General features: G+C 58.6%; 1 protein-coding gene across 1 annotated transcript; it reads left to right on the top strand.

The window, feature by feature from the left end:
* Positions 1 to 103: 103 nt before the first annotated feature.
* IGSF9 (immunoglobulin superfamily member 9) lies at positions 104 to 15,813 on the top strand. Its single transcript, XM_060008710.1, has 20 exons — positions 104 to 161; positions 400 to 588; positions 5,462 to 5,614; positions 6,498 to 6,652; positions 6,878 to 6,995; positions 8,599 to 8,740; positions 8,832 to 8,984; positions 9,125 to 9,212; positions 10,417 to 10,557; positions 11,089 to 11,205; positions 11,415 to 11,565; positions 11,762 to 11,885; positions 12,095 to 12,270; positions 12,508 to 12,758; positions 12,968 to 13,052; positions 13,149 to 13,325; positions 13,523 to 13,565; positions 13,894 to 14,745; positions 14,986 to 15,113; positions 15,344 to 15,813. Exons 1-20 carry the CDS (start codon positions 104 to 106, stop codon positions 15,523 to 15,525), a joined length of 3,483 nt encoding a protein of 1,160 aa, XP_059864693.1. The 3' UTR covers positions 15,526 to 15,813.
* Positions 15,814 to 16,100: the final 287 nt, after the last annotated feature.

The raw sequence follows: 16,100 nt of genomic DNA, 5'->3' as shown, positions 1-16,100 counted from the left end.
CAGTCAGAAGGATTGACAGGGCTTGCTGGGCTGTGCAGGTCCCTGGGCCCCTCCGTCTGGGCCCCTGTGGATAGGAGGGGCCGGGCGAGCAGGCAGCTGGGCTATGGTTTGGTGCCTCAGTCTGGCCATCCTCAGCCTGATCATCGGCCAGGGGGCTGACGGTGAGCTGGACTTCCTGGGCTCCGGAACTCCCTGTTGGCCTTGGGGTGGGTGGTGGTCCCCTGGGGTTCTCTGTGCGCAGGTCAGCGGAGGGGAGGAGCAACACTGGTTCTGCAGAAGTCGAGGATTTCCTCAACCACTTCACAAAGGCCTGGGGAGCCCACAAAGACAGAGAGGGTATCTCCCCTCCCAGCCCTGATTCTGGCCCTCTGCTGTGTCCTCATGCCACGTGCCCTGCAGGTCGAGGGAAGCCTGAGGTGGTGTCGGTGGTGGGCCGGGCCGGGGAGAGCGCGGTGCTGGGCTGTGACCTGCTGTCCCCGGCTGGCCGGCCCCCTCTGCACGTCATCGAGTGGCTGCGCTTTGGATTCCTGCTTCCCATCTTCATTCAGTTCGGCCTCTACTCTCCCCGCATCGACCCTGCTTACGTGGGTAAGGCTTATCCTCAGGTGGGAGGTCGGGAGGTGTCCCCAACAAAGGTGGGCTGGGTAGAGTGGGAACAAGTCCTCTTCTTAACAGCTCTGCCCCTGTCCCAAACTCATCTCCAGCTCCACTGCCTGAACTCTGCTTAACAAGCGTGGCTCTGCTCCCAAGCAGTGTTCATTCATTGAAGGATTCATTCATTTACACACACACACACACACACACACGCACGCACACACACACACACACAGAGACACACATGTGGTCTCTTTAAAACTCCACATGGTCTGTTCCAAAGGAGATCCCGCAGCCCTATTCCAAGTGTCCATCCTACTTCTCTAATCGCTCTTTCTAGAGCTCATGAAACCTCCCAGACCATCCTCATTCTCCCTGTTCTCCCTCCTTGGCCCTCTCCTGGTCCCTAGCTCTGCTATCTTCTCACTGCCCTGCCCTCTTCTTCCCCTACTTTCTTAAATGCTAGTTTGGGTGTTCTAGGCTTCTAGGGAGTGGGCTGAGGGGGCAGCAGGGTGGGTGGGTCTACGACCTGGCTGCTTCTCCACTGCTTCTGATTCTGGGTACAGCAGAGTTCGTGCACGGACGGGGTGGGCTGGGGATGGACCAGGCTCCCTTAAAGATCAGCAAATGGATGGAGCTGGGCTGGGTTCCTGCTTCAGCTGGTTTCTGTATGGACTTAAAATAGTGTATAGGCCTCCCTAGGGGCCTTCTCCTGTGCCCCAGCTGGCTCCCTCGAAAGGCTCAGCTTCCCCCTAATCCCTGATGGAGCCTTAATCTGAGCGGTTTAGTGCAGGTCTCCGAGGACAGTGTGTGGGAGAGCCTAGGGCTGGGGCTGGGGCTGCTGGGGAGAGAGTCTGGCTGCCTCCTCTTCAGAGGGGAAGCCCAGGAAAGGCCACCTGGGAGGACGTCGATGGGGGCAGGGGGACCCCCTCCCTTTTCCCTCTTTAGTTTGAATCCTGGGAGAAGCCACAGGATTGGCTGAGCTGTCGCCGCGGGGCAGGCTGAGCAGAGAGGGGAGGAGGCTCAGGCAGGTGCTGCAGGAGGGAAGAGTTTATTTTCAAACTGGGGTCAGTTGTTGGCAAACAGCCTGGTGGGAGCGTATGTGTCTGCACAAGCCCCCGGAGAACTGATGAAAGCGGGGCCCCAATTAGGACAAGTGGAGAGACAACGGCTGTGCCCACCAGCCCTCCCTGCCTCTGCCCGCCGGGCTGGGAGGAGCTGGGCTGCCAGGCTGAGGCTCCGCAGATGCAGAACATTGCCCGACTGAAGGCAGGGCAGGGGGAGGTGGAGGACAGGGGAGAGAAGGGCTTTTCCTGGGCTTCCCCCAGGGAGATGTGCAACTCTCCTCCCCCCAACCCCCTGCCCTCTGTCCTGTCTTGAGGTCCCTCAGGCGGACAAACCCCTGGACGGTAGCAACTTTGCTACCTGTGGGTTTTCTTTCTGTCTCTGTGGTGTTCCTTTCAGCTGCAAGTCTTTCTTCCTACCCCTGCCCTTCATGCCCACCCCTGCCCCAGCTCTGGAGCTCCTGGTCGGGCAGGGCTAGTCTGGGGAGTCAGGGCCCTGGGGAGAGGCCCCTGCACCCATTAACCCTTTTACTGCCTCCCAGTGTGGAAGGGGCCTCTCAGCCTTTGTGTAGGGGACTCTGAACTGCAGTTGCTAGGCAACGGGAGGTGAAGGTTGCTAAGGACAATGCTGTCCTGTCATAAACCCTCTGGGCAAGCGAAGGGGAGATGGCCTGGGACTGTGTGTGTGAGGCCCGTGGCCTAGAATGTGGGAGGGACCATGAGAGAGACTGGGGCTTCAGGGATGACACTGAAGAGAAGGCTTCCAATCTTTGAGGACCCTGGAATCCATCTAGCAGAGGAGACTGGATTTATAGACGAGTATAAAAGTAGTAAAAAGCAGGATAAAACAAGCCAGGACTACATCCTAGGATGAAGTTAGCTGCTGTACGTAAGGAACCCAGCACAGAGCCTGTACAGAGTGCCTGCACGGTGTGAAACCGTGACTCGGTGTGCAGAGGAAAGAGGGTCCACTTCCTCTACACCAGCTTTCCTGGGGTGGATCTGAGATCAGCTCTTCTAATTCATGGGACCAGCTTTGGGTCTTCGACTTCTGTGCTATATTTCTTGGGAGTTTCAAGATACCCCATGTGGCAGAAGGGACATGAATTTTCTCTCTGTCCTGAGTCATTTGATACAAATCAGTTATCTTATCCTCCACTTAGAACCACCTGGCTCCCTGTCATCATCTCCCCTCACTACCTTTAGCCTTGCATCCCCTCTGCAGAGTCACCTCTTCCTGGAAGCCTTCCATACTCCTCCTGCTTCTTAGCCTCTTGGAATATTTTTTAAGCTTCTGTGTGTATATGAACTTGCACGTGTCCATGAGTGTGGATTCCGTGCCTTCCTAGAGCTTGCAAGAATGGGGACTGTGCCTCCTTCCTCTACACTCCCCTGCACGTGGGGAGGTCCAAAGACACTCAGGCTCCGGCTCTGCGGGTGGAGGGGGGCCCAGGACTCAGGAGGATACAGGACGGCCTGCCCCTGGCCAGCTTCCTGTGCTTCTGCGACTCTACAGGTCTAGCCATTCGTACCTCACAGAAAAGTTAGGACATACTCTATGCTTTATTAGATGTTCTGATCAACAGACGTTTGGAGCTGTTACCCGTTGGCTGCCAACATCCCCCGAGTGAACATATACTGACTATGCTCGGCGATCAGTGCCCTGAGCGTCCCTTGATCCTCACACTAGTGTGCAATGGAGAGCATGCTGCATCGTGAGAAAGGAGGCCTGGCTGGATCCCTGAGTAGCTTATTGGAAAGAAGCTTAACATCAATTCCTTCTTCTATAATGGAATTCTTGGAAGGATTAAGTATGGTGACAATGCCTAATATTACGTGGCTCATATCCCAGACTCTATTTCCCTTCCCTCTTCTTCCTTCTTTGTAGCGACCGAAGATCACCGTAATGAAATGTTGCCATCACACGGGACGTAGGAGAGGTCGCAGGGAGTTCCCCGGTGGCCTAGTGGTTAGAATTCCGGGCTTTCACTGCCATGGCCGGGGTTCAATCCCTGGTTGGGGAGCAAGCCACGTGGTGCAGCCAGAAAAAAGAAAAAAGAAGAGGTCGCAGTGGGGTCTGCGGGGGTCCCATGGCCAGGCAGTTTAGGGTTACTGAGGAATCCCACTGGTGGGAGGAAGGGTGTGATCATATTAAATATTTACCTGCATGACCCAGGCTTATCTTCTAGGTGGGGATTTAAACACCTAGCCCTTTAAGCAGCTCCACCCTTTCTAGAGAGTCTGCGCCCTTGGACCTCATTCTTGGAAGAAAAAAGTCCCTTGCCTATGAGCACAGCGCCGGCCTCAGCCTGATCATCTCCTCTTTTTTCCTTGATGTCTTCAGGGCCCCCATGGGTTTTGATTCTATTTCAGAAAGGTGAACCCTAGAGGTAGAATGCAAGCAGATGGGAGAGGGCAAGTGTGTGAGCAGCTTCAGACTGCCCAGTCTTAGAACGGGCAAAGTAGGGGCGCAGTCTGGTTGCTTTCGTTTGGCATAACCCACAAGAATTAGAAAATGTCAGCTGTCCCTATCAAAGGTCAAGGTGGGGTGGGTCGCTGATGAATGTGGAGGGCAGGAGGCTGGAGGCAGCGGGACCTCTTTGTGGACTGTCGGTGTAACCCAGGAGAGAGATGCTATGGGACTAAACTAAAGAGAAGGTGGCAGAGAGGGAAACAGCATCCAGGAGGTAGAATTGAAAGGCTTACTGAACAAGCAGATGTGGGGTTAATGGAGAGAGCAATCTGGGTGACACCAGGTTTCTGGTAGGGTGATGTGCGTGACGGCACTGTTCACTACTACAGGGGAGAAGACGGAGAGGGTGTGTTGTCAGGTGAGGGGTGGTGCCAAGGTTGAATGCAGGCTGCTGATTTCAGATCATGAGCTCCTTCATTTGTTCAACCGCTTTTATTTAAGCACCCGCCGATGTCAGGCACCATGCTGCCTGCCTTCCATCCACCCTACCTGGATTTTTTTCTCTCTCATTTTATAGATGAAGAAGTTGATGTTGAGAGAGAAGTTAAGTGATCTGGCCAAAGAAGTAAATGGCAGAGCCGGAGGCTAGGTCTCTGTGGCTCCCCAGCGTGCGCCTTGCTTTCTAGGCTGCACTGCCAGGGACCCACGAAGCTGTCTGGGGTGCAGGGCTCCGTCGGAGTGGGAGGGCGCCGTCTGCTTGCGCTGGGGCTGGGTGATTTGTGGAGCTCTATGTAGTCTGTCAGCCGGGGCTTGGATGCCCTGGAGCGTGAGGGGATGGGGTGAGGAGGCTGCTGACCTTGCTGCCTGGCTGGTTTGGACTCTGGCCACCCTAAGGCGCTTAGGCCGCTGATAATAGCCCTGGCGGATTAGGGGGCTTTGGTAGGCGAGGTGTGGATCCCAAACCCAGCTGTGGTTTCTGGGCCCCGAGTCCTCTGGCAGGAGCACTCCCGGGACTCCCCTTACAAAAAGAGCTCAGGGATGGGCAGATTCTGTATGAATCCAGAGGAGACTGAGTGTTGGCTCTTCAAGCCCCTTCCCCCTACAGTCCTGGAAGCTGGGCGTAGTTCAGTGCCCACCTGCTGCTGCTCCGGTTTCTCTTTGTCTAAGCCGGGTCCCAGCTGCTGAAAGGCAGGAGCCATCAGAGGGGCTGAAGGGAGAGATCTGCCCTCAGTGACCCCAACCCCATCTGTGCCTCTCTGGACCCCACTCTATCAGGGTAACTGGGAGACACTGAGCCTGTTCTTGACGTCTGAGAATGACCAGTGTGACCAGGGGCCTGGGGTTCCCATGGGGTCCCTTCTGCACCCTTGATCCAGGGCTCCTCCCCCAGGGCGCGTCCGGCTTCAGAAGGGGGCATCTCTCCAGATCGAGGGGCTGCGGGCTGAGGACCAGGGCTGGTACGAGTGCCGCGTGCTCTTCCTGGACCAGCACAGACCCGAGGACGACTCTGCTAACGGCTCCTGGGTGCACCTCACAGTCAATTGTATGAGGCTGGGAGCAGGCAGGCTGTGGAGGAGGGAGGGGAGAGGAAGGAGGAGGGAGGGGAGAGGAAGGGGGAGGGAGGGGAGAGGAAGGGGGAGGGAGGGGAGAGGAAGGGGGAAGGAGGGGAGGAAGGAGGAGGGAGGGGAGGGGAAGGAGGAGGAGGGGGAGGGGAGGAGGGCAGTCCCGATGCCCCACCCTTGCTGACACCTCCTGTTTGCTGGCTCCCTGTTTGCATCTTACCCCTGCCACCCCCACTCCTGCCCTTTCAGTTCCTCAAACCTGAATCCAATCAGCCTTCTCGACTCTTTGTCAGGAACTTCCTCTTCCTCTCTCTTCCCTGCTCCTGCCTCCCTGGCCAAGAGAGGGTAATGGGTAGGAGGGGATAAGGGGTTATTGAGCCCTGAGTGAACCATCACTCACGTATATACAACATTTTGTTTTTTCAAAACACCTTTTAACCCAGTACCTCATGAATTCTGTCTCAACCCTAAGAAGCAAGGAGGTCATAATTATTCCCATTTCACAGATGGGGCATGGGGAGACTGGGTCATACGACTGATTAGTGGCGGAGCAGTCTAGAACTCAGGTCTCCTGACTCCCAGGACAGTGCTTTCCTAGAGGGCACCTAGTTCTCTCCCAGCTCTGAACACCCAGCCTGGTGGTCAGCTCCCTAACCAACTCTGCAAGCCAGTGGGGGAACGGGCTTGTGCCTCCTTACTGGGTCCTGGGTGCAGCAGACAGGGTGGCCCTGGGTTGGGAATTCCTATGAAGCTGGTGGGCTGATGGGCTGAAGGCTGAGGCCCTGATCTGCCTCTCTGGTCCTCGGACGCTGCTCTTTGGGCTGATGGCCCTTCTGGCAATCCCTGATGCCTCTCTCCTTGCAGCGCCCCCTCAATTCCTGGAGACGCCTCCCCAGGTGCTGGAAGTGCGGGAACTGGAGCCTGTGACCCTGCGTTGCGCGGCCCGCGGCAGCCCCCAACCTCGTGTGACTTGGAAGCTCCTAGGACAGGACCTCGGCCAGGGCCAGAGTCAGGTGCAAGTGAGTCCCAGGGCTGGACAGGGTGAGAGTGTGAGGCAGGTAGTGGCCTGGGAGCGGGGCTGGAGGCCAGGAGGTTGGGAGACGGGCCGGAGGAGGGCTTGGCATAGGCTTCCCTGAGCCCAGCACGCTGCCTCCCTCTGCTGGCCAGACTGGGAAGTGCGGGGTCTGAGGCCCGCCGTGGGCAGGGGAGACACAAGAGTCCTTCCTCACCCACTCTGACTCTAGGTGCAGAACGGGACGCTGAGGATCCGGAGGGTGGAGCGAGGCAGCTCCGGGGTCTACACCTGCCAAGCCTCCAGCACTGAGGGCAGCGCCATCCACGCCACCCAGCTGCTGGTGCTAGGTGCTGTCTCGGGGGAGGGCCGGGAAACAGGACACACACGTGAGAGGACTGACCTGTGGCTGGAGGTGCACACAGCCAGCAGCCGGGGGTGGGGGTGGGGTGGGGTGGGGGGGGTGGGCGGAGGCTTGTGCCTGAGGTGAGGGGCCCATGGAGAGGGAGGGCGCTCCCAATACAGGCTCTTCCTCTAAAACCAGCATCTTGCCTGTAAAAGGATCAGTGAACGGAGATAGATATTTAGAGCCAGCAATGTGGTATAGTGAGAAGAGCGTGGGTGCTGGTGTTAGACCATGAGCCATGGAACCCCCTTGACCTCCAGTTTCCTCATCTATACGAAGAGGTTCCTATGTTCCTTGCAGGATTGTTACAAGAATTAGGTTCAGACGAGCACAATGATCATAGTAATTCCTGGCCAAGCCCTTCCCCTTAGAAAGCAAGCTGAGAAGTAGACTCTGCCTTCACGGAGCCTCTTATCCACAGGGGGAAATAAGACGCAGTGGCGAAGTGCCTCTCTCCTGGGTACTGTGGGAGAGGCAGTGCTGGGCAGTGGTGTCGAGTCTGGTGTTGAGAAGGCCTGAGTTTGAATTTGCCTTCCCCGCTGATCTCGGGCAAGTCACCTCACAGTCTCTCTGCCTCTGAGCCTTCATGTCTTCACCTATGAAGTGGAGACAATAATTTCTACCACAAAAGGCTCTTGGGAGGATTAAATGAGAATAGCGCAGGTAAGGTGCTCAGCTATGCCCGGCATGCCTGTACACCAACTCATATCATTACCGCTTATTACTGACCACTTATTATAGGAGCCCAGAGAAGGGAAACAGCAGTGCAGCTGCAGACGCTAGGCTCTCGGGGAAGGCCAGGCTCTCAGGGAAGAGCATTCTGGACTGCGGGTCCAGAGAGCAAAGGCATGGAGATGGGAGTGAGTCTGGCCTAGGCGCAGTGAGCTGCCCATACTGACCTGAAAGAGTTCACAAGGACTTGACATATGAAAAGACAGTTGGCCAGGCAGGGGTTACAAGGGCCCACGGGGCTGGGTCAAGAAGTTTGAGCTTAATGTGCTAGGAGCCAGGAGCTGTTGTGGGTTCTTGAGTAGAAGTGTTCTGTGGCCAAAGGTGGGGGGGACATTTCTGCATGAATGGCCATCAGAGTGGCAGTGATGGCGGAGCCTGGAGTCAGGGATTGCTGCAGCATCTTGGGGTAAGGTACTGGGTACCCAGATTAGGGTAGGAGACATAGAGGTGATTTCAGGTGTGACAGATGAAGGATGGAAAGGGTAGTGGGTGTAAAGGTATAAAGGGTGATCAGAGGGGTAGAACTGATTCCCCCTCCCCAGCACACACACACACACACACACACACACACACACACACACACACACACACACCGGAAACTAGGTGAATGGAGGTGATGGGAAGGGGAGCTAGCCAGGGCAGAGGAAGAACTTGTGTTAAATAAAAGGGTTAGGACCTGTTTCCACTCCCAAGGCTTTGTAGCAACCAGCCCTGTATTCCAGAGAGCGGACCTGGGAAGAACTGTAGAAGTGACCCTTAGGGTTCCTGGCAGACTGGGCTGAGGCCTCCCCTCCCCCGTGTGCTCCCCCCGACAGGACCCCCAGTCATCGTGGTGCCCCCCAAGAACAGCACGGTCAATGCCTCTCAGGATGTTTCCCTGGCCTGCCAGGCTGAGGCGTACCCCGCTAACCTCACCTACAGCTGGTTCCAGGACAGCACCAATGTCTTCCACATTAGGTGAGGCATGGGGTGGGGTGGGGGTGGGGTACTGATGGGCAGTCTGAGTCCAGCAAGACCTGGACCCCCCTGCCCACGTGCCATACTGCAGCCGCCTGCAGCCCCGAGTGCGGATCCTGGTGGATGGCAGCTTGCGGCTGCAGGCCGCCCAGCCTGATGATGCGGGCCGCTACACCTGTGTACCCAGCAATGGCCTTCCACGCCCACCCTCGGCCTCTGCCTACCTCACTGTTCTCTGTAAGCCTGACCCCAGCTCCCTCCCCAGACTGCTCTCCTCCCCTGGGCCAGGCCAAGCTCCTCCCCGACAACTTGTCACTGCTTCCCCCCAGACCCCGCCCAGGTGACTGCCATGCCTCCTGAGACACCCCTGCCCATGGGCATGCGGGGGGTGATCCGGTGCCCGGTTCGTGCCAACCCCCCACTGCTCTTTGTCAGCTGGACCAAGGATGGGCAGGCCCTGCAGCTGGACAAGGTACAGGCTTGGGGCAGGGGATAGAGGACTTAGCTTGGTGGTATTCTAGTCAGGACAGCTGGGGCAGCATTAGATCAATTCAGTGACTGGGGAACATGCTGTGTAGGTTGTCGCATGGGGGACAGGAGCAGAGACACCCATGCCTAGAGGGGGCAGCACAGCCGTGCAGACACTGCTAGAAGGCCAGGAGGCAGCGAGCACCTTCCTCTTAGGACTGGTTGAGGATAGATCAGCAACAGCTTCTGGGACTCTGGTGATGGGCCTTGAAGGGTGGAGAGACATTCCATGCAGAAACCAGGGCAGGAACAGTATAGTGCATTTATGGCATAATGAGTCTCCCAGCTGGGGGGAGCTACAGTGCCTATGGGGACGTGACTGGTGCAGAGAAATCTGGAAAGACTGGTTGGGACCAAAAGGAGGAACTATGGATGCCAAGTTAATATTACCTCATTCCACGGGGATTGAGATCTTTTGTTTGTCGGCAAAGACCACAAATTCCTTGTGGGCTAGTATTTCATCTTTTAATCCTAGTCTCCCCAGGGCTACTGCAACTGTAGTGGTGCTCAATAAATTTTTGTCTAAGGTTTAAAAAAAAAGTCCAAAGGCATTCGGAGGCAGTGAAGTTGCTTGGGCAACGGTGTGATAGGAATGGAGAGGAAGAGACTGGACAGACAGAGGGGGTACAGAGGCTATTGAAATGAGAGTGTGGGTGAGAGGTTACGAGGCCTGAGCTAGAAAGGAGGACATGAAGATAGATGGGACAAAAGGCCTTTCCAGGAGGACAGACGTGGGGCCTGAGACAGAGCGAGGAGTCGGATGTTAGCCTTTAACACAGAACTAGGGAAGCCAGGAAGAAGAACCGATTTGGGGTGGAAGATGCAGAATGTAATCTCGGAGTGCTGGGAAGACAGCAGGCCGGGAGACCCACACCTTTGAAGCTCAACCCCAGGGTGTGCCGTGCACACTGGATTCCCCGTGAGTGGCTCTCCTGGAGTCTGCAGTCCCAGTCTTCACCCCCATTGGTAGTGGCCCCTCTGTAGGAAAGAGAAAGGAAGGATGGAATTCACAGAGAGGTCTGGCCTAGGGGTAGGGTTGTGGCATCCTCTGCATAGATGTGGGTCCCTCCCGGGCATTGCCTCTCTCCATCTCTGGTCTGGCCTCCGCTGAGTTTCTCTCTCTGGTTGTCATCTCCTCATGCCTCCAGTTCCCTGGCTGGTCCCAGGGCCCAGAAGGTTCTCTGATCATTGCCCTGGGGAATGAGGATGTGCTGGGAGAATACTCCTGCACCCCCTACAACCGTCTTGGCACTGCAGGGCCCTCCCCGGTGACCCGCGTGCTGCTCAAGGTGAGGCTCGGGGGGGCCAGCGGCAGCGGGTCAGGTGGCCGAAGATGCGAACCTAGTGCTGACACCGGGCTGACAGAGGCGGGTGGGACAGACACATGTGGGGAGGGGGGGTGGGCTTCCCAGTCTGTGTTTCCCACGGTGGCCACGGCAGCAGCTGTCAGATGCCATCACAGAGGTTTTTGCAGAGATGGTGCTGGGGAGGTGGGGCATCGGTCACCTCCACACAGTAAGATATCCTGCCTGCCCCGACCCTTTAATTTGGACCAGGCTGCCCTCCGCTCTAGAGGGAAGAGAGTGGGAAGCAGAGGGCAGGGTGAAGGGTGTTCTGCAGAGGTTTGTACGTCTCCAGAGAGGCCCTCGTCTCTCCAGCAATGTCCCTCCAGCTTCCCTGCTGGGGAACAGAGAGAAAGCTAGAGAGACACTGAGAGATGGAGACAGACGCAGCATGACGGGGGCCCCGCAGAGGGGAAGGAACGACCCTTAGACAGCAGTGTGAGAGAGCCCCCTCCCAATGCCAGATCTGGCTTACAGGCTCCCCCAGCTTTTCTAGAACGGCCCAAGGAAGAATATTTCCAAGAAGTAGGGCGGGAGCTACTCATCCCCTGCTCTGCCCGAGGAGACCCTTCGCCTACTATCTCTTGGGCTAAGGTAAGGCTCCTGACCCTGCTCCTCCTGTATTCACGCCTCCTATGCCCCTGCCTCTCCGTACCCCTGGCCGTTTTGTGGGAGGGAGAAGGGGGAGGAGAGGGCTGTCAGAGGCAGGGCGGGGAGGAAACTGGAGCTGCCCAGAGAGATGAGTGGCGCCCTTGGTGAGGGGTGGCTGCGTGTGTCCTCAGGGCTGACCAGTGGTTCTGTAGGTGGGCCGGGGGCTGCAGGGCCAGGCCCAGGTGGATAGCAACAGTAGCCTCATCCTGCGACCGTTGACCAAGGAGGCCCACGGGCGCTGGGAGTGCACAGCCAGCAATGCTGTGGCCCGAGTGGCCACCTCCACGAATGTCTACGTGCTGGGTTAGTGGGGGCAGAGCCAGCTGGAGGCAGCCATGTGGGAAGGAGATGGGAATAAATCATTCTGGGGGGCCCAGATGGGGGATCTTGGGTGGGGTGCCCCTGGGATGATGGGTGGAGGGCCGAAGCCCTAGTCTCCCCCTAGCTCTTTGCTGTCCCTCAGCACCCTGACCATCATCCCTCTGTTCTCCCCACCCAGGCACCAGCCCCCACGTCGTCACCAATGTGTCCGTCGTGCCTTTGCCCAAGGGTGCCAATGTCTCCTGGGAGCCTGGCTTTGATGGTGGCTACCTGCAGAGATTCAGCGTCTGGTACACCCCACTGTGAGTGACCTGCCCCTGCCATCCCTCTCCCTCAACACCCTGATTCTCTCTCTGGCCCTCTGTCTTTTCTCCCAGTCCTCTATCCCAGCCCTGCCCTAACTCTGCTGCCCGAGTTCCAGAGAATCTCAGGGACTCATGGCCCAGGTCCTGAGACCCCGGATGCTGAAAGGGAGGGGAGAGGTCAGCCCCCATTTCCTCCTGTCCTCCAGGGCAAAGCGTCCTGACCGAGCCCACTACGACTGGGTGTCCTTGGCTGTGCCCCTGGGGGCTGCTCACCTCCTAGTGCCAGGCTTGCAGCCCCACACCCAATACCAGTTCAGCGTCCTCGCTCAGAACAAGCTGGGGAGCGGGCCCTTCAGCGAGATCGTCTTGTCTGCTCCTGAAGGTGAGAGACCTCTTACCCAGAGCAGCAGACAGGGATAGGCAAGGGCTGCAGGGACCTGGGTGGGAGGGGGCAGAGGTGCTGGGCAGCTTGGGGGCCAGAGGGCTTTGTGGAAGATGATCCAGGCTTGTCTTTAGGGGCTCTGGGAGAGCAGCTGGGCACCAGGGGATGTCGAAGGCCAGAGGAGCAGGGGAAGAGCACTGGAAATCCCATCTTTACGAGTCTATCTGTCCCATTCAGGGCTTCCTACCACACCAGCTGCCCCCAGTCCTCCCGCAACAGAGATGCCGCCTCCCCTGTCCCCTCCGAGAGGTCTGGTGGCAGTGAGGACAGCCCGGGGGGTACTCCTGCATTGGGACCCCCCAGAACTGGTCCCTAAGAGACTGGATGGCTACGTCCTGGAGGCACGGCAAAGCTCCCAGGGATGGGAGGTGCTGGATCGGGCCGTGGCAGGCAGTGAAATGCAGTTGTTGGTGCCGGGACTTATCAAGGTAGGTGTGGGAAGTGGGCACAGGGAGGGTCCTCCCAGCAGCCCTCCTGCCCTCTGCTCCACTCCCCAAACCTGATCTCACCCTGATTTGACTATCCTCACCTCCGGCTGTCCACTTCACCCGTACCTTCCAACTGCAAAGTCTTTCCGAACGGGGTTGGGGGTGGGCAGTGCTGAGCCCTAACCCCCTTCCTGGACCCCAACCTCCAGGACGTTCTCTACGAGTTCCGCCTTGTGGCCTTCGCCGGTAGCTATGTCAGTGATCCCAGCAACACGGCCAACGTCTCCACTTCTGGTGAGAATCTGGCAGGAGGGCAGAGCCCTGGGCATTGGGGGGCTCGAAGCCCACTAAGTCGTGGACACCGACCCTCCCCCGTGGCCCTTTGCCCAGGCCTGGAGGTCTACCCCTCGCGCACACAGCTGCCGGGCCTCCTGCCCCAGCCAGTGCTGGCCGGCGTGGTGGGCGGGGTCTGCTTCCTGGGCGTGGCTGTCCTCGTGAGTATCCTGGCCGCTTGCCTTATGAACCGGCGCAGAGCCGCGCGTCGCCACCGCAAACGCCTCCGCCAAGGTAGGCCACCTGGGGCCCGGCCAAAGAAGGGCCCCGCCCCTCCATAAGCACCTCCTACCTGGAGGAGAAATCCCTCCCTCCTACGTGGGCCAGGTGTGTTCCCACAGCCCGTGGTCCTGCTTCCCCACTGGCCTCCACTTTTCCCAGGCAGATGAGATTGGGTGCCTGTGTCACCTCTGGTTCTCCTGTCCTTACAGATGCACCTCTTATCTTCTCTCCGCCCGGGAAGTCAGCTCCCCAGTAAGTCCCTCCACTTCCTCGGCTTCCTTCTGTGAGCACCAGGGTTCTCTGCTTCCTTTTCTGCACCTTGGGGTAGGAGGGGTAGGAGAGGTGGAACAGAAGTGAGAGGGAGGTAAGGATGGAAGTGCAGAGGCCCCAGCCTGGGGGCTGGTCCAGCGTTGCCTGTGCCTCCCCTCCACCGCTCCACCCCTCCACCTTGTGGGTCCTTTTCTCCCTTGCTCTCCCTAGCTCTGCTCTGTTCTGCATCAAACCTCTCAAGGCCTGACGCTGGTTCCTGGGAGGGGGACTGGCCCCCTACCACAGACCCTGATCTCCTGTCCTTCCCCAGCTCTGCTTCGGGCTCGGGCAGTCCTGACAGCGTGGCGAAGCTGAAGCTCCAGGGTTCCCCAGTCCCCAGCCTGCGCCAGAGTCTGCTCTGGGGGGAACCCGCTGGACCCCCCAGCCCCCCTCCGGATCCTCCACCTAGCCGGGGGCCCTTACCCCTGGAGCCCATTTGCCGGGGACCAGATGGGCGATTTGTGATGGGACCCAAGGTGGGGACCTCCCAAGAAAAGTCAGGCCCTGAGCAGGCTGAGCCTCGGACCCCAGCTCAGCGTCAGGCCAGGTCCTATGATGGCAGCAGCAGCCCCAGTGGGATGGCCCAGCCCCTCTGCATTGCAGACATCAGCCCTGTGAGGCCCCCTCCAGCAGCGCCACCCAGTTCCCTGCCAGGTCCGGGACCCCTGCTCCAGTACCTGAGCCTGCCCTTCTTCAGGGAGATGAACGTAGATGGGGACTGGCCCCCCTTGGAGGAGCCTGCTCCTCCCCCAGATTACATGGATACCCGGCCCCGCCCCACCTCATCTCTCCTCCACCCCCTGGACTCCCACTCTGAGTTCCCCAGGGCGGCGCTTCCTGGGGCCGTGCTCGGGGTTGGGGCCTCCCCAGAGCCCCCGTACACAGCGCTGACTGACTGGACACTGAGGGAGCGGCTGCTGCCAAGCCTTCTGCCTGCTGCGCCTCGGGGCAGCCTCACAAGCCAGAGCAGTGGGCGGGGCAGCGCCTCCTTCCTTCGGCCCCCCTCCACGGCCCCCTCTGCAGGAGGCAGCTACCTCAGCCCCGCTCCAGGAGACACCAGCAGCTGGGCCAGTGGCCCTGAGAGGTGGCCCCGAAGGGAGCATGTGGTGACGGTCAGCACCAGGTGAGGGCAGTCCCTGCCCAGCCCTGCCCTATCCAGGTTCTCCGCACCCCTCTCCTATACCGTCTGCCTTCTCTGCTCCATTCCCACCCTGGGACCAGGAGAGCTGAGGTCCTTTTGCTGAGGTCCAGGGATCTTCAGAGGAAACCCATGGCCCACCCTCAGCTGGGGGTCCCCGGGTTCAGGCTTTTCTGGCTACCCTCCATTGCTCCACCCATACCAAACGTCTGTCCCTTTTAACAGGAGGAACACATCTGTGGATGAGAACTATGAATGGGACTCAGAATTCCCAGGGGACATGGAATTGCTGGAGACTCTGCACCTGGGCTTGACTGGCCCTCGATCCCGACTTGAAGCTGAGCCAGAGCTAGGTGTGGGAGCCCTCCAGAAAGGCAGGCACCCCTGGCCTTGCTGTCCTGCACCCACACCCTTAGGACCTAGTCAGTTCCCAGCTGGGCCCTGGGCCCCAGGCCCTCTCCTCTTGCTGTCTTGGCTTCTCTGCATTGGCAGGGCCTAGGGAGCTTCACGGTGCCGGTGAACCACAAGACTTCACCCAGGGAACCTTAAGACTTCTTCCTCTCGTTATTCTGCCCTCTTGCAGGTGCGAAGACTCCAGAGGAGGGCTGCCTCCTGAATACCGCCCACGCTCCTGGCCCTGAGGCCCGCTGTGCTGCCCTTCGGGAGGAATTCCTGGCCTTCCGCCGCCGTCGAGATGCTGCTAGGTTCCGGCTACCAGCCTATCGACAGCCAGTCTCCCACCCTGAACAGGCCACTCTGCTGTGAATGCCCTAATGTGAGGCAGGGGGAAGGCACGCGGACCCTGCAAAGAAGGCCCCCAGCAAGAACTAGCTCCAGCCTGGGACACTGCCCCTCCTCCTTTGGTGCTCAGGCACAGACCCTGACAGTGGGCTTGGTGTGGGATGTGCTGAGCCTCTAGAGTCTGGGGACTGGAACAGGGATCTTAGGTCTGCCCGTGTGTGTGTGTGTGTGTGTGTGTGCGCGTGCGTGTGCGTGTGCACGCGTGCATGCGCGTGTGTGTGGTGTTTGTGGTGTGGGTGAGGTTTTTTTACAGGTGAATAAAGAAAGTCTGAAAAATCTTTCTGTGTGTCATCTGCTTTGAATCTGAGAGGGAGGTTGGAAAATCCCTGAACCCTAAAAAAGGAGGGTAGGGCTTCCCTGGTGGTGCAGTGGTTGAGAGTCCGCCTGCCGATGCAGGGGACATGGGTTCGTGTCCCGGTCCGTGAGGATCCCACGTGCTGTGGAGCGGCTGGGCCCGTGAGCCATGGCCGCTGAGCCTGCGTGTCCGGAGCCTGTGCTCCGCAATGGGAGAGGTCACAACAGTGAGAGGCCCGCGTACC

Source organism: Delphinus delphis, chromosome 1, assembly GCF_949987515.2.
Source record: "Delphinus delphis chromosome 1, mDelDel1.2, whole genome shotgun sequence".
NCBI lineage: Eukaryota > Metazoa > Chordata > Mammalia > Artiodactyla > Delphinidae > Delphinus > Delphinus delphis.
The sequence above is the reverse complement of the archived record's forward strand: the minus strand, read 5'-3'. Positions and strand labels throughout refer to the sequence as shown.

What these genes read in the sequence shown, in the direction of transcription:
- IGSF9 (XM_060008710.1), top strand. Translation starts at nt 104, where the DNA reads ATGGTTTGGTGCCTCAGTCTGGCCATCCTCAGCCTGATCATCGGCCAG. An exon ending in AGCGTCTGGTACACCCCACT is followed by an intron (nt 11,886 to 12,094) that starts GTGAGTGACCTG and finishes CCTGTCCTCCAG; the next exon opens with GGCAAAGCGTCCTGACCGAG. An exon ending in GGCCAACGTCTCCACTTCTG is followed by an intron (nt 13,053 to 13,148) that starts GTGAGAATCTGG and finishes CCCTTTGCCCAG; the next exon opens with GCCTGGAGGTCTACCCCTCG.